General features: G+C 36.5%; 1 protein-coding gene across 2 annotated transcripts in view; it reads left to right on the top strand.

Annotated features, from left to right (window-relative positions):
• Positions 1-15,177, top strand: part of BRIP1 (BRCA1 interacting DNA helicase 1) — a 180,567-nt gene extending 165,390 nt beyond the window's left edge. For both annotated transcript variants that reach the window (XM_070390555.1, XM_070390556.1), the window contains exons 18-20: positions 6,909-6,991; positions 12,572-12,799; positions 14,167-15,177. In XM_070390555.1, coding sequence (XP_070246656.1) covers positions 6,909-6,991; positions 12,572-12,799; positions 14,167-14,888 — 1,033 coding nt within the window. In that variant the 3' untranslated portion in view covers positions 14,889-15,177. The remainder of the gene's footprint in view (positions 1-6,908; positions 6,992-12,571; positions 12,800-14,166) is intronic.
• Positions 15,178-17,145: the final 1,968 nt, after the last annotated feature.

Raw genomic sequence — 17,145 nt, 5'->3', positions numbered from 1 at the left:
GCATCTCATTCAAAATTGATGGAGAAATAAAAAGCTTTTCAGACAAGTGAAAGTTAAGAGAATTCACTACAACCAAACCAGCTTTACAACAAATGTTAAAGGGATTTATATAGTCAAGAAATATAAGAGAAGGAAAAAGATCTACAAAATCAACCCCAAACAATTAAGAAAATGACAGTAGGAACACATGTATCAATAATTACTTTAAATGTAAATGGATTAAATGCTCCAACCAAAAGATGCAGACTGGCTGAATGGATACAAAAATAAGACCAATATATATGCTGTCTACAGGAAACCCACTTCAGACCTAAAGACACATGTAGACTGAAAGTGAGATGATGGAAAAATATATTCCATGCAAATGGGAAGCAAAAGAAAGCTGGAGTAGCAATCCTCATATCAGACAAAATAGACCTTAAGATAAAGAAGATTACAAGAGAAATGGAAGGACACTACATAATGATCAGGGGATCAATCCAAGAGGAAGACATAACAATTGTAAATATCTATGCACCCAACATAGGAGCACCTCAATACATAAGACAAACACTAACAGACATAGAAGGAGAAACTGACAGTAGCACAATAATAGTAGCATACTTTAACACCCCACTCACACCAATGGACAGATCATCAAAATTAATAAGGAAACACACATCTTAAATGATACATTAGATGAGATGGATCTCATTGATATCTTCAGGACATTCCATCCAAATGCAGAAGAATACAGCTTCTTCTCAAGTGCACATAGAACATTCTCCAGGATAGACCACATCTTGGGTCACAAATCAAACCTCAGTAAATTTAAGAAAATTGAAATGGCATCACGCATCTTCTACCACAATGCTATGAGACTAGATATCAATTACAAGAAAAAAGCTGTAAGAAGCACCAACACATGGAGATTAAACAACACGTTTCTAAATAACCAACAGGTTACTGAAGAAATCAAAAAGGAAATGAGAAAATTTCTAGAAAGAAATGACCATGAAAACACGACAACTCAAAACCTATGGGATGCAGGAAAAGCAGTTCTAAGAGGGACGTTTATAGCAATACAATCCTACCTCAAGAAACATCAAATAGGCAACCTAACTACACCTAAAACAACTGGAAAAAGAAGAACCAAAACACCCCACAATTAGTAGAAGGAAAGAAATAAAGATTTGAGCAGAAATAAATGAAAAATGAAAGAAACAGTGGTAAAGATTAATAAAAGTAAAAGCTGGTTCTTTGAGAAGATAAACAAAATTGACACACCTTTGGCCAGACTCATCAAGAAAAAAAGAGAAGAATCAAATCAACAAAATTGGAAGTGAAAAAGGAGAGGTTGCAGAAATACAAAAGATTATAAGAGACAATTATGAACAACTATATGGCAATAAAATGGATAAACTAGAAGAAATGGACAGATTCTTAGAAAAGTTCAATCTTCTAAGACTGAACCAGGAAGAAATAGAAATTATGAACAACAACAAAATTACAAGCAGTTAAATTGAAGCTGTGATGAAAAATCTCCCAAAAAAACAAAAGCCCAGGACCAGATGGCTTCACAGCAGAATTCTATCAACATCTAGAGAAGAGCTAATACCTATCCTTCTAAAACTCTTTCAAAAAATTGCAGAAGGAACACTTCCAAACTCATTCTATGAGGCCACCGTCACCCTGATACCAAAACCAGATAAAGACAACACATAAAAAGAAAACTACAGGCCAATATCACTGATGAACATAGACGCAAAAATCCTTAACAAAATTTTAGCCAACAGAATTCAGCAACACATCAAAAAGCTCATACACCATGATTAAGTGGGGTTTATTCCAGGAATGCAAGGATTCTTCAATATACACAAATCAATCAATGTGATACACCATATTAACAAATTGAAAGGTAAAAACCATATGATAATCTCAGTAGATGCAGAAAAAGCCTTTGACAAAATTCAACACCCACATATGATTAAAACTCTTCAAAAAGTGGGCATGGAAGGAACCTACCTCAACATAGCAAAGGCCATATATGAAAAGCCTACAGCAAACATTATTCTCAATGGTGAAAAACTGAAAGCATTCCCCCTAAGATCAGGAACAAGACAAGGGTGTCCACTTTCACCACTATTATTCAACATAGTTCTGGAAGTCCTAGCTACAGCAATTAGAGAAGAAAAATAAAAGGAATCCAGATCGGAAAAGAAAAAGTAAAGCTCTCACTGTTTGCAGATTACATGATCCGTACATAGAAAACACTAAAGATATCAGAAAATTGCTATAGCTAATCAGTGAATTTAGCTAAGTTGCAGGATACAAAATCAATACACAGAAATCACTTGCATTTCTATATTTCTAAAAATGAAAAATCAGAAAAATTAAGTAATCAATCCCATTTACCATTGCAACAAAAAGAATTAAATAAGTAGAAATAAACTTACCTAAGGAGACAAAAGAACTGTACACAGAAAATTTTAAGGCACCAATGAAAGAAATCTAAGATGACATAAACAGATGGAGAGATATTCCATGTTCCTGGGTAGGAAGAATCAATATTGTGAAAATGACTTTACTACCAAATGCAATCTACAGATTCTATGTGATCCTATCAAATTACCAATGACATTTTTCACAGAACTAGAACAAAAAATTTCACAATTCATATAGAAACACAAGACCCCGAATAGCCAAAGCAGTCTTAAGAAAAAAGAGTGGAGCTGGAGGAATCAACCTTCCTGATTTCAGATTATACTACAAAGCTACAGTCATCAAGACACATGGTCCTGGCAAAAAAACAAGAAATATGGACCAATGGAACAAGATAGCCCAGAAATAAACCCATGCACCTATGGGTACCTTATTTTTGACAAAGGAAGCAAGAATATACAATGGGGCAAAGACAGCATCTTCAATAAATGGTGTTGGACAAACTGGGACTACTACACATAAAAGAATGAAATTAGAACACTTCCTAACACCCACAAAGATAAACTCAAAATGGATTAAAGACCTAAATATAAGATGAGAAACTACAAACTTCTTAGAGGAAAAGATAGGCAGAACAGTTGATGACCTAAATCAAAGCAGAATCATCTGTGATCCACCTCCTAGAGTAACGGAAATAAAAGCAAAAGTAAACAAGTGGGACTTGATTAAACTTAAAAGCTTTTGCACAGCAAAGGAAACTGTAAGCAAGGTGAAAAGACAACCCTCAGAATAGGAGAAAATAATACCAAATGAAACAACTGACAAAGGATTAATTTCCAAAAGCAGCAGCTCATCCAATTCAATACCAAAAAAACAAACAACCCAATCAAAAAGTGGGGAAAAGACCTTTCTCCAAAGACATTTCTCCAAAGAAGACATACAGATGGCTAACAAACATATGGAAAGATGCTCAACATCTCTCATTATTAGAGAAATGCAAATCAAAACTACAATTCTGACCTTACGCTGGTCAGAATGGCCATCATCAAAAAGTCTACAAACAGTAAATGCTGGGGAGGGTGTGGAGAAAAGGGAACAGTCTTGCACTGTTGGTGGGAATGTAAATTGATACAGCCACTATGGAAGATGGTATGGAGATTTCTTAAAAAACTAGGAATAAAGCTACCATATGACCCAGCAGTCCCACTCCTAGGTTTATCCCCTGAGGAAATCAAAATTGAAAAAGACACATTGTTCATTGCAGCACTATTTACAATAGCTAGAACATGGAAGCAACCTAAATGTCCATCGGCAGATGAATGGATAAAGAAGTTGTACATATACACAATGCAGTATTACTCAGCCATAAAAAGGAACACCTCTGTGTCAGTTCTAATGAGGTGGATGAACCTAGAACCCATTGTATAGAGTGAAGTAAGTCAGAAAGAGAAAGATAAATATTGTAGTCTAATGCATATATACAGAATCTAGAAAAATGGTGCTGAAGAATTTACTTACAGGGCAGCAATTCAGAAACAGACATAGAGAATAGATTTATGGACATGGGGAGAGCAGAGGAGAGGGTGAGATGTATGGAAAGAGTAACATGGAAACTTACATTACCGTATGTAAAATAGATAGCCAACAGGGAATTTGCTGCATGGCTAAGGAAACTCAAACAGGTGCTCTGTATCAGCTTAGAGGGTTGGGACGGGGAGGGAGATGGGAAGGAAGTTCAAAAGGGAAGGGATATATGTATACCAATGGGTGATTCATGTTGAGGTTTGACAGAAAACAACTAAATTCTGTAAAGCAATTATCATTCAATTAAAAAAAGACATCACTTTGCCAACAAATGTCCGTATAGTCAAAGCTACGATTTTTCCAGTAGTCATGTATGGATATGAGAGTTGGACCATAAAGAAGGCCGAGCACTAAAGAATTGATGCTTTTGAATTGTGGTGCTGGAGAAGACTCTTGAGAGTCCTTTGAGCTTCAAGGAGATCAAACCAGTCAACTCTAAAGGAAATCAGTCCTGAATACTCATTGGAAAGATTGTTACTGAAGCTGAAGCTCTAAAACATTGGCCACCTGATGGGAAGAACAAACTCACTGGAAAAGACCCTGCTGCTGGGAAAGATTGAGGACAGGAGGAGAAGGAGGTGACAGAGGATAAGATGATTAGACAGCTTCTCTGACTCAATGGACATGAATTTGAGCAAACTCCGAGATATATTGAAGGACAGGGAAGCCTGGCGTGCTGCATCCATGGGGTCATAACTAGTTGGATCAACTTAGCGCCTGAACAGTAACAAATGCAAGAGAAATGAAGTTAGACCCCTACCTCACACTGTACAGAAAAGTTAACTCAAAATGGATCAAGGGCTAACAAGGTGCAGATTGTCTTGACCTTGGATTAGGCAAAAGTTTTTAAAATATTTCAGATCATGTATCTGATCAGAGTCTAGTTCCAGAATATATAAAGAACTCTTATAGAGTTCAACAATAAAAAGACAGTGCAATTTTAATTTTGACCAATAATTTAAATACATATTTCTCAAAAAAAAGAAGACACACGACCAGTATGTACATGAAAAGATGTGCAACATCATTAGTCATTCAGTTCAGTTCAGTCGCTCAGTCACGTCCAACTCTTTGCGACCCCATGAATTGCAGCACACCGGGCCTCCCTGTCCATCACGAATTCCCAGAGCCTACCCAAACTCATTAGTCATTGCTGCTGCTGCTGCTAAGTCACTTTAGTCATGTCTGAGTCTGTGCGACCCCATAGATGGCAGCCCACCAGGCTCCCCCGTCCCTGGGATTCTACAGGCAAGAACACTGGAGTGGGTTGCCATTTCCTTCTCCAATGCAGGAAAGTGAAAAGTGAAAGTGAAGTCGCTCAGTTGTGTCTGACTCTGGGCGAACACATGGAGTGCAGCGTACCAGGCTCCTCCATCCATGGGATTTTCCAGGCAAGAGTACTGGAGTGGGTTGCCATTGCATTCTCTATGTTAGTCATTAGGGAAATATAAATCAAAACCAGAGTGAAGTACCACTTCATATCTTTTATGGTAAATATATTGAAAAAGATGGGCAATAACAAGTGTTAATGAAGCTATGGAGAAACTGGAAATCTCATGCGTGGCTAATGGAAATGTACAATTGTGCGACTGCATTGGAAAAAAAAATGTGGCAGTTCCTCAAAATTTAAACATAGAGTTTCCATATGAACTAGCAATTCTATTCCTAAGTTTATACTCGAGTTTTTTTTAATGTATTAACATAAAAGCTTGTACACAAATATATATAGCAGCATTATTTATAATAGTCAGAAGTGGAAACAATTCAAAATGATCAGGCTTTATGTATAGATAAATTGTGGAATATTCATACAATTCAGTAATAATACATGATACAGGGACCTTGAAAACATCATGCTAAGTGAGAGAAGCCAGACATAAAATGCCATATATTATAAGATTCTAGTTTATGAAGTGTCCAAAACAGATAAATCTGGGGCTTCCCAGGGTGGCACTAGTAGTAAAGAACCCACCTGCCAATGCAGGAGGTAAGAGACAGGTTTGATCCCTAAGTCAGGAAGATCCCCTGGAGGAGGCCATGGCAATCCACTCCAGTATTCTTGCCTGGAGAATACTATGGACAGAGGAGCCTTGTGGGCTACAAGAGTTGGACACGACTGAAGCCACTTTGCATGCACACATGCATATGAAGAGAAAGTAGATTACTGCTTGTCAGGGGTTAGGGGAAATGATCCGAGTAATTCAGGGAGACTAATGGGCATGGGGTTTCTTTTTTGGTGAGATTAAAATATTCTGTAATAGATTGTGTTATAGGTTGTAGAACCTTGTAAATGTGCTAAAGAACCATTAAATTTAAAAATCTTTAATAATTTTTAAAATAAGACAATTAGCAGATTGAGCCCCACAATCCATAAAAAGAATAATGCACCATAGCCATAGTGGTTATTCTAGGAATGAAAGAAAGGTAAGCTCAATATCTGAAATTTTGCTAGTGTAATCCACCATATTAGCAGTTTAAAAAGAACAACTACATGATTATATCAATTGGTGCAAAAAAATTTTTTACAAACTTATTTATGATAAAAACTTGTTAAATCAGAATAAAAGTTATCTACATAAAATCTACAGCTAGTATAAGGTAAAAAATATTCTGTATATGTAAGGAAGGTTTGGAGGAAATATTTTTTATAATTTTCTTGACTTTTGAAATAGAATGCATGTAGCATTTTTGGGTGTAAGTTATCAGTAGTTGGCAAAAGTAGGGTGTTTTTAAATACACCTTCTCTGGTACATTGTACTGAGTAGTTTCTATAAACCTTATTCATAATCATGACTTTTATTAAAGGACACATCATTAATTTTCTCAATCTTCTCTCTGTCCCATTAGAAATTTGACTGTTTTCACTGTTGTATTTATCTTACTTTCTCCCTATTTTTTAACAGGTGTATTCGACACAAGAATGATTGGGGGGCTCTTATTCTAGTCGATGATCGCTTCAGGAGTAACCCAAGTCGATACATATCTGGTAAGAGTCTCAGCTGGGCTTAGAGTTAGAGTTGGTAGCAAGCTTTAGTATTTAATGACTTCTATTTTTAAAGACAAAGAATTGGTTAGAGAATTTGAATTACTAGATCTAACATGAAAAAATTCACATTGCCTGGAAATCTAGCCTTTTATGCTTCTATCTTTACAAAAGATCTTTAGAGAGAAGAATCTGGTTAGTTCTAAGGGATCATTGAAAAAGCAAGAGAGTTCCAGAAAAACATCTATTTCTGCTTTATTGACTATGCAAAAGCCTTTGACTGTGTGGATCACTATAAACTGTGGAAAATTCTGAAAGAGATGGGAATACCAGACCATCTGGTATCTCTCTTTTTTAATTTTTTTTATTTTTTAACTTTACAATATTGTATTGGTTTTGCCATATATCAACATGAATCCACCACAGGTATACTTGTGTTCCCCATCCTGAACCCTCCTCCCTCCCCATACCATCCCTCTGGGTCATCTCAGTGCACCAGCCCCAAGCATCCAGTATCATACATCGAACCTGGACTGGTGACTCATTTCACATGATATTATACATGTTTCAATGCCATTCTCCCAAATCATCCCACCCTCTCCCTCTCTCACAGAGTCCAAAAGACTGTTCTATACATCAGTGTCTCTTTTGCTGTCTCGTATACAGGGTTATTGTTACCATCTTTCTAAATTCCATATATATGCGTTAGTTTACTGTATTGGTGTTTTTCTTTCTGGCTTACTTCACTCTGTATAATAGGCTCCAGTTTCATCCACCTCATTAGAACTGATTCAAATGTATTCTTTTTAATGGCTGAGTAGTACTCCATTGTGTATATGTACCACAGCTTTCTTATCCATTCATCTGCTGATGGACATCTAGGTTGCTTCCATGTCCTGGCTATTATAAACAGTGATACACGTGTCTCTTTCAATTCTGGTTTCCTCAGTGTGTGTGCCCAGCAGTGGGATTGCTAGGTCATAAGGCAGTTCTATTTCCAGTTTTTTAAGGAATCTCCACACTGTTCTCCATAGTGGCTATACTAGTTTGCATTCCCACCAACAGTGTAAGAGGTTTCCCTTTTCTCCATACCCTCTCCAGCATTTATTGCTTGTAGACTTTTGGATCGCAGCCATTCTGACTGGCGTGAAATGGTAGCTCATTGTAGTTTTGATTTGCATTTCTCTGATAATGAGTGATGTTGAGCATCTTTTCATGTGTTTGTTAGCCATCTGTATGCCTTCTTTGGAGAAATGCCTGACCTGTCTCTTGAGAAATTGTGTGCAGATCCAGGAAGCAACAATTAGAACTGGACATGGAACAACAGACTGGTTCCAAATAGGAAAAGGAGTACATCAAGGCTGTATATTGTCACCCTGCTTATTTAAATTATATGCAGAGTACATCATGAGAAACGCTGGGCTGGAAGAAGCACAAGCTGGAATCAAGATTGCCAGGAGAAATATCAATAATCTCAGATATGCAGATGACACCACCCTTATGGCAGAAAGTGAAGAGGAACTCAAAAGCCTCTTGATGAAAGTGAAAGAAGAGAGTTAAAAAGTTGGCTTAAAGCTCAACATTCAGAAAATGAAGATCATGGCATCTGGTCCCATCACTTCATGGGAAATAGATGGGGAAACAGTGAAAACAGTGTCAGATTTTATTTTGGGGGGCTCCAAAATCACTGCAGATGGTAATTGCAACCATGAAATAAGACGCTTACTCCTTGGAAGGAAAATTATGACCAACCTAGATAGCATGTTAAAAAGCAGAGACATTACTTTGCCAACAAAGGTCCATCTAGTTAGTCAAGGGTATGGTTTTTCCAGTGGTCATGTATGGATGTGAGAGTTGGACTGTGAAGAAAGCTGAGCCCCAAAGAATTGATGCTTTTGAACTATGGTGCTGGAGAAGACTGTTGAGAGTTCCTTGGACTGCAAGGAGATCCAACCAGACCATCCTAAAGAAAATCAGTCCTGGGTGTTCATTGGAAGGACTGATGTTGAAGCTGAAACTCCAATACTTTGTCCACCTGATACGAAGAGTTGACTCATTGGAAAAAACCCTGATGCTGGGAAAGATTGAGGGCAGGAGAAGGGGACGACAGAGGATGAGATGGTTGGATAGCATCACCAACTCATTGGACTTGAGTTTGGGTGAACTCCAGGAGTTGGTGATAGACAGGGAGGCCTGGCATTCTGCAGTTCATGAGGTCACAGAGAATGAGACACGACTGAGCGACTGGACTGAACTGAACTGAATGTAGTATATTAATCAATTAAGATCCTTCAGTTTCATCAGAATGTGGTTTTGATTCAGTAGCATAGCAATAATTTATTTAGCATTGTCAGGGGAAAAAACTGTTCCACAGAAATTAATTTTTCAAGAAATATTAAGTTTTTACGTTTAAGCACACAAGCAATCCATTGGCTGCATAGGATTCTTCTTTCATTTTGGGTTATTTGATTTTTATTGTTGTTTGTTTAGAAATGCTTCTGTTGTTACAGAGTTTATATTAATCAGAGTTAGTATCTTCTAAGAAGAAAAAAATGCACGACTGCATACTGCAAGATGAAGCAGGTGGTCACTTTTCCCCACTCGAATGAACAAACACCATGTGCCTATTGTTTTCATCCAGCTGTAGTACAGGCCCTTTGAAATCAATATCAGGAATCGATCTGTTATTAAAGAACTGTTAGAAATACTTGCATTTTTATTGTTAGCTTTAGAGCCAAAAAGTTCGTACCATACTATAATATAATGAAATGATGCTAATTTTTTGTTTCAGATTAGCTGTCTATGTATATGTACTCTACTTTTTATATTTCAGAACCTAATCATTATATCTGATTCAATATTAAAACATATCCACCTGGATTGAAGCAGGAAATGCTGCTTTATTAATCTTTTCTCCTCTTTCCCTGTAGAGCAAGCCATTGAGCTTAGGCCAAGTCATAACCAAAGGCAAATGTTAAGTGCTTATGTTTAGTCAGCAGGTGGAGCTCAGATGCTTTCAAGTTTTCAAAAGCAAACTGACATTTTATACTGAAAAGGCTTTTTTTTAATCACAAAAAGGGCAAAATGAAAGTGATAACTATAATGCTAAAATTTTTAAATTTGAAAATTTTTCCTATTTTTATTTGGTATAATTATTTTCCCCAAGCAAACAAAAATCAAGAACTTTAAAGAAATGCATGTTTTAAATTTTGTTTATTTTCAAATCTAGAACTGAAAATTTTACCTCAGATTCGTTGAGAGATTTTTTTTTAATTAAACATTTTTTATTATTTTCTGTAAGATTTTATTTTTTTCTGAGACTCATAAAGAAGACTGAAATCTTACATAGGCAGTAACAGCACAACGTACAGATTCCTTTTGATGACTAATTTTTGTTTAAATTCAATTTGCATAAGAATAGATTGATAGAAAATCCCCATTAAACAGAAAAACTAAAAGAATATATTTGTAATGAAAGTCTAATTGTTCAAGTTGCTTGATCCCCTGTCTTATCTTCCTCTCAACTGAAAAATGCCATAATGAATTTTTAAACTACTCCAAAAGATGATTATAGTTTTAGCAACATCAGCAGAGAATATTTATTTTCTAAAGTCCAAATATCTGAATTTCATTCTGAAGTGGGTCATTATCCAAGACACCTTATACTGTTAATATGGTTTATTTTTATGCAGTTTTCATATGTCACAGGATCAAATCTTATCTCTTACAACTTGATTATTTATATATTAAAAATAAATATATATATTCATATAGGTCATGATTTACCCATTAAATGGTGTTATTCCTTTTACCCAGAATAGTTTAATATATTTGGAATTGGGAGAAGGGAGACAAAAAAAAACCATCTTTGAGACTGTGAAAGTGAAAAAGGGTAAGTGGCTCAGTTGTGTCCTACTTTTTGTGACCCCATGTACTATAGCTTGCCAGGCTCACCTGTTCATGGAATTCTCCAGGCAAGAATACTGGAGTGGGTAGCCAGTGGGAATGCCCTTCTCCAGGAGATCTTCCTGACCCAGGGATCAAACCTGTCTCTCTTGCATTGCAGGCACATTCTTTTACCATATGAGCCACCAGGGAAGCCCAAGAATATCAGAGCCGGTAGCCATTCCTTTCTCCAGGGGATCTTCCCCACCCACGGATTGAACCTGGGTTTCCTGCGTTACAGGCAGACTCTTTATCATCTGAGCACCAGGGAAGCCCAAAGTGAAAGCGTTAGTCACTCAGTTGTGTCCAACTTTTTGCAACCAGATGGACTGTAACCTCCCAGGCCCCTCTGTCCATGGCATTCTCCAGGCAAGAATACTGGAGTGGGTAGCCATTCCCTTCTCCAGGGGATCTTCCCAACCCAGGGATCAAACTCCAATTTATTTTTGCTCAAGGAATCAAATTTAAAAGTTGTAAAAAGAGATTGTGTTGTTTACAACTTCTATTTTCTCTGCAATTAAAAAATAGGCAATTTTTGTGGGGAATTATAATAAAATTCCCCTTCATGGATCACAGCCTTCTTGTGGCAAAGGGGCTTGCGTAACTCAAGCTATGAGCTGTGGCATGCAGGGCCACCCAAGATGGATGGGTCATAGAGAGTTCCTATACAACGTAGGTACACTGGAGGAAGGAACTGCAAACCACTCCAGTATTCTTGCCACGAGAATCCCATGAAAAGTATGAAAAGGCAAAAAGATATGACGCCGGAAGATGAGCCCCAAGGAAATTAAAGACACTTGCTCCTTGGAAGGAAAACTATGACAAACCTAGACAGCGTATTAAAAAGCAAAGACATCACTTTGCCAACAAAGATCCATATAGTCAAAGGTGTGGTTTTTCCAGTAGTCATGTATGATAGTTGGATTATAAAAAAAGCTAATAGCCAAAGAATTGATGCCTACGAATAGTGGCGCTGGAGAAGACTCTTGGGAGTTTCTTGGACTGCACAGAGGTCAAACGAGTCAATCCTAAAGGAAGTCAACCTTGAATATTCATTGGAAGACTGATGCTGAAACTGAAGCTCCAGTACTTTGGCCACCTGATGCGAAGAGCTGACGCCTTGAAAAAGACCCTGATGCTGGGAAAGATTGAGGGGAGGAGCAGAAGGGCATGACAGAGGATGAGATGATTGGATGGCATCACCAACTCAATGGACATGAGTTGGAGCAAACTCTGGGTGATGGTGAAGGACAGGGAAGTCTGGGATGCTGCAGTCCATGGGGTCGCAAAGAGTCAGACACAACTTCGTGACTGAACAATAACAACAATGATAAAATTAAATTTGCCTTATTCCCCAGTTATTCAGATTGATGAATAATACATTTCCCTATCTCCATTCTACTTCTACTGTCTCTTCCCTCCATCCAGTTGACAGTCACTGCATGTAAAGAGAAATGCTACTGATTCCAGAGCATATTGTACTTAAGAAGGTAAAAAGGCAGGAAAACGGTTGAGAATCATTCTATATACTCTAAATTCAAAGTAGATTACTTTACCAGAGAAGTTATCTAATTGTTTTTCTTAGTATATCGTCACGAATAACCAAAGTTTCTTTGCTGGTTTTACTTTTTGCCTTAGGACTTTCTAAATGGGTTCGACAGTTGATTCAGCACCATTCAACCTTTGAGAGTGCACTGGAGTCCTTGGCTGAATTCGCCAAAAAGCACCAAAAGGTCATTGCTGCATCCAAAGAAGACAGAAAATCTATACAGGGCAGTGAGCCTACACTTGGAGGGGCTTGTTTGAAGGACAGTACCTATTTTTTAGAAGCAGCAAGCCATTTATCACCAGAATATGCTATGGAAGGTAAAGCAAAAATGTGTTTAAAACTACCATATCCTAAAATGATAAATAAAAGTCCATCATCTCCAAAAAGGAGAAAAGTATGAAAAGTTCTACCCATTTACATTTAGTAGAGAAGTCTCATTGTATGCAGTGAAATGATATTTGTTATGCTACAGATTAATGTCCTTAAATATGTTGGTTTGTAATATAAGGTGTTATCATAAAATAATGAAATAGTATAGTGTATTGGAATGGGAACAAACTTTTGTCAGAGACCTATACATATTTTCTGGTTTTCCACTAAGAAGCTTTGCTACTAATTGTGACCCTCTGAGCAAGTCACTTAACATTTTGAGTCTTAATAGAAGAAGGAATATCTGCCTACCTGTCCCTCCAGAGACAGAGATGTGAAAGTCATTTATTCTAAATGATAAAAAAATAATAGTTTAAAATATCAGAATATGCTAGGTTAGAATATAATTTGAAAAACTTAGAATATGATTTAAATATATTAGAGTATAATATATTAGGAGTTAGCAAATTATGGCCTATGGACCAAATTTGGCCTGCTCTCTAATTTTGTAAGTAAAGTTCAATGGAATGCAGTCACAGTCAATCACTCACGTATAGTACACAAGAGCAGAGTTAAGTAGTGGTAAATATTACACTAGAACAGCATACCTGAGTAGTTGCAACAGATACCATATGACCCACAAAGCCTAAAATATTTATTGTCTGGCCTATTACAGAAAAAGTTTGCCAAACTGTGTTCTATATCATTGGATATCATTTATGGTTGTTTCATATATCAGTTTTTAAGTATTTATTTTATAGTATATGCTTGTAGCCTAACTAAATGTTATAGTGAATTCTAGGCCATTATACTAGTTTCTAGTCCAGGTCTGATTACCAACCAATTTTATAACCTCAAGCAAATATCTTAGTCTTTGTGGTTGTCAGTTTCCTTTTTTTTTTTTTTCGGTTGTCAGCTACCTTAGGGAATTAATCTTGGTCAGTTTTTCTCAATCACTGGTTAGTGGATTTTTAAGGCATTTTTACAGCCTCTTTCCCCCGTTACTCAGCCTTCTTTCTTTTCCTTTTTATCCTTCCTTTTCTTGTTCACTTCTGAGGTCGCTGGTGTGGAATTTGATAGTTTACCAGACAGCATTATAACTTGGGCTAGGAACCACTGGAGACCTAAGATTCCTTTCAGAGTTAACATGCTGTGCTTTACATTCTAAAATGGAAGTCCTGCTACTGCTTGTTATGGGCTCTGAATTATGCATCCTATACAGTTATTTCAGTATTTCTAACAAAAATCACTTTTAATGTAACAATTATTATGTTAGGAGCAGAAAGTTAACACTCTTACACTCTTGTATTTGTAGATGATCCAGAATTATTAGAAGAGTCTGCCCAGGCAGTAGGAGCAGAAGGAATTGTGATTTCCAGATCCACAAGCCCAACCTTCAGCAAACAAATAGACCAAGTTAGCTGGTCTGGGAGTAATTTGGGGGGACAGTGTCTTACTGGTAAAATTCTGACTGGAACACCTATGGTTAGGTCATCAGAGGACTGTGCTTCTACTTCTTCCACTTTCAAAACAGAAAAGAAATGTGAAACAGTTTTGCCGCTCACTGATAAATATGAGTCCTCATCTCTGACAGTAGATACATCATTTGGAGCATGCCCTCAATCAGAAACCATTGTTCCATCTACAAACGTTGATGCTGCTAATCTGAATTCAGAAGATCCAGCAATTCAGTTGTCTGTAGTAAGTGAAGAAGCTGAACCTTCTCCTTCAAATACAGCTTCTGAAACAGAAGCCGAGGATGAATCTATCTATTTTACACCTGAACTTTATGATCCTGTAGAGACAAATGAAGAAAAGAATGAACTAGTTGGAACTGAGAGAGACAGTAGATTGACTAATAGTTCAAATTGCATTTTAACTGAAGATCTTTTTGAAATTAAAACTACGAAAGGAGTGGATTCAGTCAGAGAAATGGAAGCTGAGGACTGCACAGACACAAAGTTGAAAAGACTCATGCCTATTAAAGAAAGTAAAGTTGATGACCTTGGTAGTGATGTAAAAACAACCCGTAAATGAATTGGAACTGGGAAAATACTCAGGAAATGGATATAAAGAACTTTAAACTGTCTCCTTCCAAAAATAAAGATGTGTTCCTGGTGTTAGGTAATAATACTTAACTGTCAAGCTATAAAAACATACCATCATGCATATATTCAACTATATTGTAAATTGGATAAGTAGCATGGTCTTTGGGGTTTTTTTTTAGTTTGAGATATATTTTTCGCTTTAATCCAAAGACTGTATTATGTTTAAAAATACAAGTTTTACTACTCTCAAGTTTTAATAAATTGATTCTTAAAAAATATTTTCCTCCAAGAAGTCTTCCTCTGCTAAATGCTATAGTGAATTAATCAATTTGGAAGATACGTAGTTTCCTAATGCACTTTAAATTTCACATGAATATTTGTTTTTGTAGTCCTCTTCATCCATTTGTTTTCATACTGATATGTAAAAATTAATAGCAATCTAATCCAGTCATCCGTGGATCATGTTTCTCTAGATTTTACCTCAGATCAGTCTGAGATTTTTTTTTTTTAGAAGTCACAGTCTTCTTGAAAAGTATATTCCTGTATTAAACTTCCTACTTCTAAGTAGTTAAGAATTAAGAAGAAAACTACATGCATTTCTAATTGAAATTATTTTTTGTTCATTAAACCTAAATCAAGCATGTTTTAAACAAATTTATATAAAATCATAAGATGCCAAATTAAGGACTCCAGATTTTCAATTCTGATTGTTTAGCCTCATCACCATTGTGGAAAAAAGTGATCTTTTCTAGCTGAAAGGTTTCAATTATGCAACCAAGATAGGAAACTTCAAATATAAATTTAATAAGTAAACCCAAACATGTAACAGTAGCTGAAAAATGTTCTGTGATATCTCAGTAAGCCTTTCTGTAAATTTTGACTCTATATTTTTATGAATGAAGCTGTACTTCTGATTAAAAATGGTTATAAAAGCTCTTCTCTGACATCATTCCAAAAATACATTCACTGATCTTTTCCAAGAAACATCTGTTATTCAGTAGACATTTAGGCTTCTTGTGAGTGATTTGAATTGAAATGCTATGAGTTGTTTAAGTTGTGGATGTGTTTCATTATTTTCAAGTCAAAATTCTCTGAAGTCAGGTATCTTTTTATTTGGGACGATTTATTATATATGAGTATATTTACTTTAGTTTCAATGGCATTTAGATTGAATACAACTTAATTGTTTCTATAGCATTGGATGTTACAACTCTAAGCATAATTCAAAGAAATTTAAATGGATAATTTACCAGTTAAAGACTGTATCTGTAGATTGGGATATATTCAGTCCCATCTAGTATTAGATCTTTTTCTTAGGTGATCAGTAAAAAGTTTCAAACACTGGATTAGAAGGTAATTTCTAAATTGTTTTGAAAGGGTGAAATCATTTGTCCTCTTTGGCATAGTTTTTAATCCACAGATAAAGGGTAGTGTGATAATAGGAAAAGTACCAGGTGGAAGGCAAGAGACTTGGACTCTGTTCTTGGCTCTGCCACTAAAATTTGCTAAGTCATGCCTTTTGGGGAATTAGTTTCATCTGTGAAATGTGTAGTTTGATACTATAAAATCATGCAAATCCCTTTCAACCTTGAAAATCCATAATTTAAAGGAGTATGTTTTGATATTTTGTTCTGAATCGATTTTTATTTGCTTTTGTTGCAAAATGCTTAAAGCAAACCGTTTGTATAAAAATAACATGGATAATTGTATGAATATGTGCATAATAACTTAGGAAAATATTTTAACATTGCTGCAATTAAAATATTCCTGAATGCTTAAAATTGTCTTTAGAAGAATTGGTAAACTACTGGAGAAGAACCAAGTACAGTATTTTTTAGTCATATCTTGCTGCTGCTGCTGCTAAGTCGCTTCAGTCATGTCCGACTCTACGCGACCCCATAGACAGCAGCCCACCAGGCTCCCCCGTCCCTGGGATTCTCCAGGCAAGAACGCTGGAGTGGGTTGCCATTTCCTTCTCCAATGCATGACAGTGAAAAGTGAAAGTCAAGTCCCTCAGTCGTGTCCGACCCTCAGCGACCCCATGAACTGCAGCCCACCAGGCTCCTCCATCCATGGGATTTTCCAGGCAAGAGTACTGGAGTGGGGTGCCATTGCCTTCTCCGAGTCATATCTTAGTACAGTATTTTTTAGTCATATCATATCTTATCAAAGGAAAGAAAGTGAAGGTGTTAGTCACTCAGTCATGTCTGACTCTTTGTGACCCCATGGCCTGTGGCCCACCAGAC

The sequence above is a fragment of the Bos mutus genome, chromosome 19 (assembly GCF_027580195.1).
Source record: "Bos mutus isolate GX-2022 chromosome 19, NWIPB_WYAK_1.1, whole genome shotgun sequence".
Classification (NCBI taxonomy): Eukaryota; Metazoa; Chordata; class Mammalia; order Artiodactyla; family Bovidae; genus Bos; species Bos mutus.
This window is presented reverse-complemented; position numbering and strand designations above follow the sequence as displayed.